The sequence below is a fragment of the Mytilus californianus genome, unplaced genomic scaffold (assembly GCF_021869535.1).
Source record: "Mytilus californianus isolate M0D057914Y unplaced genomic scaffold, xbMytCali1.0.p SCAF_15, whole genome shotgun sequence".
Taxonomy (NCBI): domain Eukaryota; kingdom Metazoa; phylum Mollusca; class Bivalvia; order Mytilida; family Mytilidae; genus Mytilus; species Mytilus californianus.
Window position 1 is genome coordinate 12,374,694 of NW_026262637.1, and position 13,476 is coordinate 12,388,169.

A 13,476-nucleotide genomic window follows, 5' to 3' on the forward strand; every position below is an offset into this window, starting at 1 on the left:
CTAACATTTATATTGGTTATTTAACCCAGATATTCAAATTATTGAGAACAGTCTTCACATCAATCCACAGACCCCTGTAGGTGTGCTAAATGAGGTTTATATTTTTAAAATGAATAAGAGATATGTGTATATATCTGATATTTCAGCTTTAAAAATCAGAGCTATCATTATACATATTTTTTGATTAAAATGAAATCTTTTATCTGAAATGTAAAGATCACAAAAATATAAACTGTAATTATACTAGTCTTACATTCTGCAGGCAAACAACCAGTTAGATATAACATTTAGAATGTATCCAATTTATTTATTTTTTCTATATATTATATATAAAATACACTTTTACTTAGAAATATGTTCCATGCATAATTTTCCTGTAAAGTTTGTTACTTTTTACCTATCATTTTAAATTTGGCATACAAGTTCAGAGGTTCTAATGCCCTATACATGAATGATTCTAATGGTACTTTTTGTCAAGCCTGCGACTTTTGATGCAAAAGCGAGACATAGCGATCCTACATTTCTTCGTCGTCTTCGGCAGCGGCGGCATCCACAAATATTCACTCTGTGGTTAAAGTTTTTGAAATTTTAATAACTTTCTTAAACTATCCTGGATTTCTACTAAACTTGGACAGAAGCTTGTTTATGATCTTAAGATAGTATCTAGAAGTAAATTTTGTAAAAAAAAATCCTGTTTATCCGTATTTTACTTATAAATGGACTTAGTTTTTCTGCCAGTTAACATTACATTCACTCTGTGGGTAAAGTTTTTTAAATTTTAATATCTTTCTTAAACTATCCTGGATTTCTACTAAACTTGGACAGAAGCTTGTTTATGATCTTAAGATAGTATCTAGAAGTAAATTTTGTAAAAAAAAATCCTGTTTATCCGTATTTTACTTATAAATGGACTTAGTTTTTCTGCCAGTTAACATTACATTCACTCTGTGGTTAAATTTTTTAAAACTTTAATAACTTTCTTAAAATATCCTGGATTTGTACCAAACTTGGACAGAAGCTTGTTTATGATCAAAAGCTAGTATCTAGAAGGAAATTTTGTAAAAATTTATTTCCTGTTTTTCCGAATATTACTTATAAATGGACTTAGTTTTTCTTCCAGTTAACATTACATACAGTCTGCAGTTAAAGTTTTTAAAACATTTATTAGATTCATAAACCATCCTGGATTTTTACCAAACTTGGACAGAAGCTTCTTACAATCAAAAGATACTATCTAGAGGAAAATTTTTAATACTTTTTTTCCCCATTTTTGTTGAGCCTGTGACTAACAGCAAAAGTAGGCGAGACTCGGGGTTCCGCGGAACCCTTAGGAATTTTTGATTGTGAATTTTCAATGTATTCATTATATAATTGTATTAAAATGAAGTTTCTACTCCCCATGCAACGTTAACTTAACCACAGAAGATATCTGGTTTATTGTAATAAACCTCATGTTGGCTTAGATGACTTAAAATGGTTTTATGTATTTGACTTCCCACACTTTTTGTCTATAATTTAACATGATTTACACACAGAAATCTATAATATCATACATTTTTTATCATTGTGCATGGTTGGTTCACATAACGATTGTTACAGAATCATTGTATTTTGTATGTGGTTACGGAAGGGAGGAAGGCATGAATCTTTTAAAATTTCTTGGGTGTGGACTGTTTTAGAAAAATAGCCTGGACAATTATAGGAAATAATCAATTTAAATTTTATGCTTGGTGGAGTGAAATCAAAAGTGCTTTTCACCCCTCTCCAGTTGATTTATTTCTGAAACAGCACTAAGAACCCAGAAAAAAAGATAAGAGATTGCTTTTTGTTTTAAAAGAAATGACATTTTAAAACATTTAACCTGTAGAAATTGAATAAGCAGCAAAATAGATGTATTTAATGTGGAATAGTACATCCTGTCAAGTTTGTTTTGTTAATATTTGCAAATGTATTTCTAAGTGTTCAAATAGTACTGCATGCTCATTTCGTCATTTAATTGTTTATGTATTATACTTTGACCTCATGTTACACACTTATGAAGACTTAATGACCCATTAGGCTAATGCCACGTTCGTACAACCGGCTGCAGAGCGTTATCAATAAATCTTTTATCTTGAAGAAAAAAAAAATAATAAAAAAAAAAAAAAAAGTTAAAAAGTTACATTCTCATGTAGAAAAGTTGCCTGATTTGAATGCATGCCAGTATAATATTCATCTATATACATATTACATAAGCTTACCATATAACTTTCACATGTCTGAAACAAATATGCATGATTTAAAATTTTATCACCTTAACATCTTGTATAATATTTAGAATTGTAATCTCTTCATAACACACACCCTTGTTTGATATTTTTGTTATATATTAAATGAGAAATTTACTCCATTAAACCAAATACCTAAAAACCAATATTTTGAAATTTCACAATGTGTGTAAGAAATGGTAATAGTTCATACATCAACTAACAATCTTTTGATTTTCATCTTTTTCAAGTAAAACATTCATTTTTTTTCATTAGGGCTGGAGTAGAATAGTGAATACTTTCTGGTTAATTTTTATTTATTTTATAATGCTGACTATTAAACTAAACTTTCAACTCTATTTACTTTGAAATCTTGGTACTTTCATTGTGATAATTAACTTAAGATATTCAGTTTATTTTATCCTATTATATAAGCTTGGTATGAATTATGACTTTTTGTGTTGCTATATTTAGAAGATGACGAGAAAAAAGATTCTGATGATGGTAAGAAGTTTATTGCCTCCCCTGCTTACAAATTATCTCCCTTTGCTTGATATATGTCCACTTGCTTGTATAATCAACTCCTGTGGCTTACAACTGCACCAACCATTACACAGTTTATTATCATTACTACACCACAAATATTGATAATATAGAGGTCAAACTATGGCTTAATGTTAAAACTCTTTATTTTATGGTGTTTCAGAATAAGCTAGGGTGTTTAAAAATTATAACAATGTGTTTTTTTGCCAGCATCAGGAATAAAAAATGATAAAAAATAAAATTTTCATTTTAAGTAAATTTGTAAAGTAAATTTATGGTCAAAATAAAATCCAAAGGGTAATATAATCCAGAAGTAAAAGAAGGCAGTTATATATAGTCGGAGAGAATTTCTGAACTGAAATTCCATAAAGCTAAAGAAATGCCACAGTACACTGAATGTATGGAACTAATCCAATGGTATTATTTTACATACAAAAAGTGAGACCCATTCAGACTGATATCAAAAGACACATCATGCTTTTATACCCTTTTGTTTATGTTAATGTCAGCATCTACTTTTCTACAGCACTATTTTTCTTCACTTTCTTATGATATATTTATTTGCACCTGCATTCCACTTTTATCTGTTTTTTCCCAATATATATTGTTTTTATACCATTTATGTTTTTAGACATTGTTGATATTATAAATATCAAGATTGATACATTTATTGGAACACATACACATACTATATCCATGTAAACAAATAACATAAATCAAGTAAAGAAATTATAACCATGATATTGACTATAAAATCGAAGATTATTGTGAACGAAATTTTATTTGATGCCAATTGCTATGTAACAGTAACAAAATTAATATCCATAAAAAAATAAAATTTTGAATTGATTTGTTGTAAAAGAGATGATTGATAATTTTTTTCTAAAGCAAACACATTTAGGTTTATTTATATTATATGTGATCTGACCAACCACCACAACAAGATAAATTATATATTCTTACACATGACTGGTCCAAAAACTAGCGTTTATTTGAAAATCCAAATTCTTTTAAGGATGATAAATGGTCCATATAGTTGTAATATATACTGAAGAAATCTGCAAAATTACAGATTGTCCTTGGACTATAGTAGGCTGTCAAAACTAAGTGTTTATATTCCTTTTATTGTTGCGGCGTAAACCTCAATTTTTTTGCCTGACCAAATTTTCTTGAGAGTTTTCATAATGTGTCAATGATACATTTGATCTTGTATATGTCCAGGGATTTATGGTTGATAAAATTTTACATTTTCTCTCATATGCCCACATTATTTATCTGTTAACCTTTAGTAAACTAATATGCCCAAAATTGGAAAATTTTTACATTTCAAAATTTCTATTTAATATTTGGTTGGTTGCTAAGTAATAAATCTTTTTCATGAAATTCCAATGTTTTCTATGCATTCATGAAATGCATTTTTGGTTCGGGTATCATATAATGTATTTTACTTAATGGTCAGTCAAAGATTTCTTTGGTAAATATTATCCTAAAAGACTAATAATGTTGTTACCAATCATGAATCCATTTCACTGAGGAAATACTGTAACATAATAAGATTAGAGAAATAAGAAGAATTTGATCCTTTAAATCACAGATGGAACTACAACAGAAGGGGAGACTGTTACAGTCAGTAAAAGTGACGAAAAGAAAGAATCTGATGATGCTGAAAAACCAGAAGGGGAAAGTGAAAAGCAAGAAGGCGATAGTGAAAAATCTGAAGGGGAAGGTGAAGATGCAAGCTAGCTAGCTGTCTTTACTAACATCAGCTCGTTTTACTTTATACTCCATACATGATAGCAGAATATTTAGTTAATCATCAGCTCATTTTACATTATACTACATACATGATAGCAGAATATTTAGTTATTCATCAGCTCGTTTTACATTATACTACATACATGATAGCTTCCTAGTCAATCATTAGCTCGTTTTACTTTATACTAAATACATGATAGCTTCCTAGTCAATTATTAGCTTTTTATCCTCTTGCCTGATATCATTAGTATGTTTCATAATTTGGGTGGTACCCCTGTTTTGACATGTTAAAGTTTTTCATTAAGATCCAGATTTAAGCAAGACAGCAAGTCATAGTCTATTTGAGACAACTGTTTGTCAGTGTGCACATTATGGACAGTTTTAGAAGTTCATGGAAAACATATTACTATGAATTATTCTAGTCGTGTATGTGTTTACATCAAGATTTAACCAACTGCAATTCATATAGTTTTTCTGTCGCACACATCGTGGTGAAGTTTTTCGTGAAATATGATTGCTAGTTATAAATGAATGATATTTTTCAATGCTCATATCTTGTAAAGTTACCCCACTGTGCTACATTTAAAGTACAAAAGACTGGTTCAGTTTTATTCTCTCGTCCAGATTATAGCAACTATGAGTTGTAGAGGAAAGGAATTGTGTCAGTTCACATGATTTTATAGTAAGGAAAGTTCCTTCAAACATTGGGTCACCTGAACAATATATGAATGAATATCCCTTGCCAAGTCGTAAGTACTTATTCTAAGAAAGTACCAAACCAAAAGAATTGATAAATTGTCAGTGTGTTAATCAGGAAAAGAAACAATGTTCTGTATTCATGCCAAATTATTGTCACCTCCAACTACATGTTACATACAGTTGTCTTTGGTTATATTTTTGCAAGGTAATATTTTAACAGAAATGATTGAACCTGTTGAACAGCATTTATGATGGCTTCAGTTTGATTTTAATTTGATTTATATTTAATACATGCTACAGTCTGTCATTTGCTCTTATTACTTTATAATAGATACATTATACATGTACAGCTAGTCAACAAGTCATTTTCTTGGTAAATCATTGTTAGGACAACACTTCTTTTGTTATGCTTTTACTCAGTTTTAGTATAGTTCTCAATCTATCAAACATTTTTAGATATCTAACTTTTTTTTATTCTTTATGCATATCTATGTTAGTGTACCCTTTAGTGGTACTTAAGCTTTTTTCAATCTTTAATAGATTCATATAAAACACCAAGAATAGTTTTGTATCATGATTCGATGTATATATAACATAATGCAAGAAAGATTTTACCACCAAACTCATGCAAGTGTTAACTAATTTTCTTGCTACTGCTCTGGTCTTTTACAACTTTAACCTCACCATTTAAACATTTGTTAAGTATTGAAATTTATTTTCCTACAAGGCATACTTCAGATGACTTTACTTTAGATTTACCTAAACAACACCTGATTTTTTAAAACCATTAAAAAAAAGATATAATTGATCAGTTGCAAGATTTTTGGTTAGATTATCGTTTTTTTCATTAAATAGTATATGTACTCTGACTAGTATGACTTATGATTAAAGTACCCACATTTATAAGTACTATGTCATAGGCTTATATTACAGTTTTAGCCAGGTCCATATTGAGACCAGATTTTTAGAGAAATGCTATTAGAGTTTTTGTTTGACTGCTTATTTTCTTAAATATTTTATCTGATGAATAACTGCAATATGCTCATGACAACTTAATAATAAAAGTGTAATTTAAAGTGCAGATTTACATTTCAGTGTAATCATGTAGTGGCTGTTTTGCCTTAATGCCAATGTAATATTTGTTATAGACAAATATACCATATATATATACAGTTCAAGTTATATTTTTAGTTTATTTTTTTAAATACTATATGCTATTTAAATCTTTTCTGACTTCTAGTTAATTGTTATACATGTATATATTGATATTTCAGCAAATTTATTTATGCAGAATTGATTTATTTTTTAAGAATTTTATAACTTAATGTTGAAATTATTAAAACATTAATTTTTATTTAAATCTAAAAGACTTTTTCAGCATGTTAATTTAATTTTGTGTGTTTGAAATTTTTGACAGTCTTCCAAAGATTTAATTTTTGAAACATTCATTATTTTAGTGGTCAAAATATCTAACTGTGAAGTTTATATTACAATTCATAGAATGTAAATATAGATTCAATTTAGAAATGACATTAAACTCGGTTATTTAAATCTTAAAATACATTTTCATATATCTTTAATCAATTTGATAAGTGAAATGTTTTGTTTTTTCATAAATAACTTATTATTCTGAAATATTTGTATTTACTCTGTTCCTTCAGGTGTTGTCACAGATGATCAGCCAGCAGAAACAGAAGAGGACCAGAAACCAGAAGGTAGCGAAGGAAAATCGTCTGATGAGAAAACATCAGAATCTGGACCACCAGGAAAACCAGAGGCTCCAAAGGTGCCTGAGGTTGATGGCAATCATCCCGAGGTTATGGCTATGGTAGAAGAGGCTATAAAAGAGGCAGAAAAGCAGCCAGTGACATTGACTCCTGAAGTGTATGTAGACATTCTGGACAAAGCCATCAAAGATGTAGAAAAAGAACAAAGAGACCAAAATGCTGAAGGACCACTGTAAGTATATACTTTGTTTATATTCCAGTTCTTGTTTGTTTGTGATATAGAAATAAGAATATGTGGTATAAGACAACCATCCATCGAGAGTCCAAATGATTAGGATGTAAACAACTATACAGCCTTCAACACTGAGCAAAACTCATACCGTATATTCAGCTATAAATCCCTGTTGTTTATACTTCAAGTAATTGCAAAAACACTAGGAACACTTTTTTAATTTATTCAGGAATGGAGGCTGGATCCTTGATAACTTTCCACGAACCAGGGACCAGTGGAGTATGGCTATAGAGAAAAATGTGCTTCCTGATGATGTTGTATGTCTCAAAGATAGTGATAATGGGGAATTCCTACTCAAGAGGTACTACTTAATCAACAAGGAGGAGATTGATGGAAAGATTAAACTTAGGAAGGATGCTGAGGAGAAAAAGAAGAAGCAAGAGGAGGAAGAAAAAAGGTAATTAAACTACATTATTGTCCTTAGACATTACATATAAGATATTCTTGTAGTAAATTAGTAATACATGTACAATTCAAACATTTGACTGCCAAAAATACATGTATTCATATATTTCCATCAAAACTGTAAACATGGTAAAACACCATTTTGTTTAATGTTTAAGAAAATGTGATTTACATAAAAAATGTAATAGCAACTTGTTTCTGTCAATCCATTTTCTGATATGAAACTTAAAAGAAGAATGAATTTAATTGGAATAAAGTTCAACCCATTTATGATATGATCGAACTTATTTTTGTACAATATATCATTTGCAGATTTTATTTGATTGGGTCAAAAATCATATGACATCTGAAATCAAACTTGTAGAAATTTTCCATACATAGGCATAAATATAATACTCATTACAGGAGAAAATTGGAAGAGGAAAAGAGGGCAGAAGAAGAAGCAGCAAAGAAAGCTGCAGAAGAAGAAAGATTGAGGAAATTAGAAGAAGGAGAGGAGGAACAAGAAGGTGGTGGAGAGGAAGAGGATGGTAAGGGAGAAATATAAGAGTCACCTGATTTGAGAAGTTTTTTCTTACTAACTTTTCATTGTGAAAATTATATCTATTTGTTTTTTCTTCTTTTTTTTTCATTCAAAAAATATTTAAGTAAACTTGGGTCAGGGTATAAAAGCCAGCAAATTTTAGGGTTTTAAGAAAAAGGAGCAAAGGTGGATAAGTTGGTGTATGGTTGATGACTTCACAACTGAGAAGAAATGTTGAGATGTGTTGGGGGAAGTACTGATGCATTTTCTTTTGAACTGGAATAAGGGTTTGTTTTCAGTGGCCTATGTCTATAAATACCTGTTTTATCAAGGTCTGATTTAAAAAACATAATTTGAGTAAATAATAAAATGTTTTCTATAAATAGATGAAAATGAATCAATTGGTAAGCAGTTCATTCTAAGCTTCATTTATAATCACTCTTTATACATACATTACTGCACAATAACCAGTCAATATGCTTATATTAAATTATATAATGTTTTTTATTCACAATTATACCTTAAATGTAGAGCGGTTACAATAGCGCTGCATTTATTTGTCCTTGATATCTTTTGTATTAAATATATGTACAGACATGATTTAGATTGTGGACAACATGGACATGCACATTACCAGTCAAAGTATTGAAAGTCTTGTGTAAATAAATTATTTATAAGTTCAGAAGATAAATATATCATATAAAAAGTTGTAGTATTTGAAAAGGAATAAATAAGTGGAATAAGATTTATCAAGTAGGAATAATGATCAAAAAAAGGAAAGCCGTCTACTATAACATATTAGATTTATGTGAAATCATCATTTCCAATCCAAATGATAAATATTACTAGGCCAAAACTGGAGGTACTTTAAATTAATTCGTTGCTATTGACCAATCACTGTTACCATTTGAAATATAATGCATGTGATAATACAGTGTAGCATGCCAATATTGATATAGCACTGCATCAGGCTGTTATATAATGCTTTTTTTTTTAGTTTTCATGTCTGTGTTTATGTATGCATGTAATGGGATGGATATCATATATAGGTCAAAACAAACTTGCCATACTAATTTTTTGTTAATTCCACAAACAAAAATTGATATATAATAAAAATATGGAATGGAGAAGACTTAAAAAACAAAACAAAGGAAAATATTCCCCAAGTGAAAAGGAGTTAAATTGCTGCTCAATGCCTCAAGAGTCACTGCAAGCTGCTCTTTAACAATGAGAAGAAAGTCAAACCTTATGCCAAGATCAAGATCGAAATCTTTAATGTGATATAAAGAAGTTGAAGTAAAAAAAAAATCAGTTAAAAAACAGAAGAATATGCTGATCTATTTCTACAGTATGCATGGTCTCACAATATCTTTTTTCCAGTAAACCTGCTTTATAGAATATTTTGCTTTATCTGTTCTGCAAGCTTATGTTTTTTTTTATTATAAAAGATATACTTCCAATGCTTAGAATATATAATAACATTTTCATACTTTGTTGCTAATGAAATATTATTAAATATCATTGGTAATATTGTATTAAATAATAACATAGACTTAAAATGTTTGATTAATATATATGATCAAAACCCATGTTTTTCAATAGCAAAACACTGTAAAATGACTGCTTGGTGTAAAAAATAATATTGGTGCATGGTTTAAAGAAAATTGCACAGGTGTATGGTTTAAAAATGGCATGTGATCAACATTGAGTGCATGTTTCACTGCTAAACACTCACCTATGGTACATGTACAATGACAGATTTATAATTAAGATGTGCAGAGTTCAGAATCATGTAAAAACTATTTCAATAGAGTAAAATTTAGGGGTTGTCTGAGTAATATCCTGAAAAGATTAGATATATGACTTGTGTACACTTAATTTTGTTTTAAATAAAGAAATTAACAACTTACAGATCTGAGTATTTCCCTGAACAGGTTCTTTCTTATTTAACTTTTTTACCTGTGAAATTTCCATTTTCAACATCTTTCTGAGCTAAGATTGCTATCATTTAATCAGTAGTATTTTATTTTGAAATTGTTTATCTTGTAACCAAAAAAATGTAAATTTTTCACAAAACCCATATAGTAATCAAAATGTTACTGCATGCAATTTCAAAACACTTCTATGAATATGATGCATGTTTAAGCATGGTGAATTTATCTGTTCTAAAAAAGGTACTCAGGAAAGGTATTATTAAATGAAATAATTCAGTTTTCAGTTTAATTATAGCCCTATATGCAATTCAAATAGGTTTCATAAAAGTATTTATATTGCAATAAGGGAGATAACTTCTGCACATGTTAGTTATGTTTCTAATGGCTAATTGTTTTAATGCATGATTGATCTCACTGTGGTTTTATGCATGTTTGTCTAGCAAGTAAAAGTGATGCACCAGCACAGCCGGAGGAGGAGGGGGAAGAAAAGGAGGAGGAAAAAGAAGCAGAACCTGAAACAAAAGGTCTGTTGATATGACCCTAATATATAATATTACTCAACTTAATCTTCTGATTTACAACCTTCCCATCTCCTTTTATATATGTAACTATTTGTGTTAACATGAAACCTAGGAGGGGGGATATATGTTTCTCAATGCCCTCTTCAATTATAAGACGCTAAAAAAAAAACTGGCACAGCTATCAACTAGATTAATAAACTTTTTAATTAAACTTGAGACTTTTATTTTGAATGAAAAATTGTGGCAGGGAAATCCAGGAACATCAAATCAAATGTCAGCTGGATGAAATTTCAGTTTCCCCAGTAACACTTTTTATATCTGGTCAATGTTTAAAAAACTATTTTTGTGTTTTGTTTCCATGAAAGGTTGTATCAAGCTTAGCATTTTCTTGTACTCAGTGGTGTGCATGGGAAATAGGGGATTGTAACTTAACAATGAATTTCACATTGCATGAAAATGACAATGAAACTAACATAATCACCCACTAGCACTCACATACAACATAGTTTTATTTCATCAGAATCCATATACAATCACTTTGTTAGACTAATCATAACAAAACTACACTGCTCCCAGAGAGTATTCAGGTGCTTCCATCAGATTTGATTAAAAACAAAAAAAAAACACACAACACACACTCAAAAAGATATTTAAAAAAAAAAAAGAATAGAAACTTATTGATAATCTGATGGTCTTCGTATGATCAGCTATTTTCATAAAAAAAAAGAATAATTCTGAAGTTGAATAACAATGACCAAATAAGAATTTTTGATTATGAAATTCTTATGTTCTTGTTTATTTACCGCCGAAAATACAACAGCAAGGGAAGTTTACAGAAAATGCTAGCAGAAAATGGTAATTTTTTAAGCTTATTCATTTATTTCAGAAGATGAGGAGACAAAAACAGATGCCGAAGAAACTAAAACTGAGACAACAGAAGGTGAATATTAAGTTGACAATGTTAAGGGGATTTTTGTACTTTTGATTGTGAGTTGCCAGGAGTAGAATATGTTTTTAAACAGAATTTTTCATTATCTGATCATCTTTAAATCTAAAAAAAAAAAATACTTAATTCTCCCTGCGTTCTCTTTAGAAAACCAAGTTAAAACAAAAAGAAAAACTTCTCTATTAAAGTTTGTTATTGAATTCATTATTTTGACCCATAAAGACTGGCCTATAAATGATGTTCAATGAAGAATATGATATGTCTGTGATTGCTTCTGTTAATAATTATTATTACATTGCTCCTTTCAGCAGAAGAACCAGCTAAAGAACCATCTGTTAGGATAGAGGAAGAGGAGGTTAGTATGGAACAACAATCTGTGCTTTTTATTTGTCATTCTGATTTCAGGGTTATAAGTCATTAAAATCGTTACTTAATATTCATATGTAGAAAGGTCAAAAGTCCATGAAATGGGAATTCTTTCAAAGGATACTATAAAGCAAAAGGAAAAAATTTTAATCGCAAGTTACATTTAATTCTTAATTTTATATGATATTCTAAAGTTCAGAACTACATTGCATGATTAACCAAGATCCGAGATAGTCCTTTCTTTAGGTGTTGTAATACCAGTTATGGGTGTATAAATTCAATCTTAAATAGAAAACTTACTACAAAGGTTTTAAATATATGAATTACATTGTATTTCCCCATTTTATAGAAGAAAAAGAAAGCTAAACCAGTCATTATAAAGGTATATACTGTTTTTTATGTTCACATGAAACGTTCCTCTGTTTGTTGGATTACATACAAAGAACATGTTATCTATTGTATACCTCGTATACCTGTCTTATCATATGATCCTTGAAACATCCATGTTATCTGTCTTATCACATGATCCTTGAAACATCCATGTTATAACTTTATCATTGGTTAAAAAATAAACCCTAGAAAAGTCACCTATTCATACATCATAATTTGTTATTCCAATCGTTGTCCATTTTTAACTGCATGTAAAACATAACAAAGTGTCCAGTTCTAGATCACATTAATTACTAAGTCATCATTCATCGCATTCCTTTTAATACACTGAAATCAAATATATCACCTTATTTTTGTTATATTTATTTCAAAAGTATAAAAAACAATATCGATAAGAGGTGATAAAGAGAACACCTGATTAAAGCTAATATATTGAGCCATTTATGTTTTATATAATTTGATTCCTATATATTTTATTATAACGCATGTTGTTATATATTTTCTGAAATGTGATTTTCATTCAATTTCATTTTTGACCATTACAGCGTAAAACTAAACATGTTTCAACCAATTTACTTCTTTTTAAATTTCATTAACCCTTTCACCGATAGCCGCGCTGCCAGAAGCTACTCTGAGACGATGGCTTCCCTAGCTATTGTGACAAAAATTAAATATCAATAAAAACTTGTCTGTAGTTATTTATGTCTTTATTTTATTCATTTACACCATGGACACAGTTTTGTTTATGTTTTAATAAATTTTGTGTAAAAAAATCAAATCTGCTAATTTTCAGCATTGAAATACATATAATTCATGAAATTCGTCTTTTGGACCCAAAATCGTAAATTTTTAACCCAAAACGGCAAAAGTTTGAAAATTTTTACGAGGTTGTACAAATTCCTTACACTAAACGATGTCCATACAAACTGTTTTTGTACATAAAACAGCATTTTATGTCAAAATAGTATACTAGCCTGGCTTCAATTCTTCCAAATTCTTTCAAAAAATTTTTCCCTTATTTCAAATTCCAGTAAAATCCGTAAATTTCAGTTGACTTGTACATTTTCAAGGAATGGAAGCGCCAAGTTTACACTTACATCCGGGCAATAAACAAAGAAAGATAACTTGT

At 29.3% G+C, this 13,476-nt stretch overlaps 1 protein-coding gene across 18 annotated transcripts in view; it reads left to right on the forward strand.

Annotated features, from left to right (window-relative positions):
• The window catches only part of LOC127725428 (adenylate kinase 9-like), a 37,460-nt gene that overhangs the window by 10,185 nt on the left and 13,799 nt on the right, over window positions 1-13,476 (forward strand). For 2 of the 18 annotated variants that reach the window (XM_052232368.1, XM_052232369.1), the window contains 8 exons: window positions 4,384-4,515; window positions 6,905-7,202; window positions 7,432-7,659; window positions 8,073-8,197; window positions 8,577-8,594; window positions 10,565-10,648; window positions 11,532-11,585; window positions 11,900-11,946. In XM_052232368.1, coding sequence (XP_052088328.1) covers window positions 4,384-4,515; window positions 6,905-7,202; window positions 7,432-7,659; window positions 8,073-8,197; window positions 8,577-8,594; window positions 10,565-10,648; window positions 11,532-11,585; window positions 11,900-11,946 — 986 coding nt within the window. Of the gene's footprint in view, window positions 1-2,720; window positions 2,751-4,383; window positions 4,516-6,904; window positions 7,203-7,431; window positions 7,660-8,072; window positions 8,198-8,576; window positions 8,595-10,564; window positions 10,649-11,531; window positions 11,586-11,899; window positions 11,947-13,476 lie in introns of all 18 variants that reach the window. The other 16 variants (XM_052232379.1, XM_052232380.1, XM_052232362.1 and 13 more) reach the window with 15 other exon arrangements.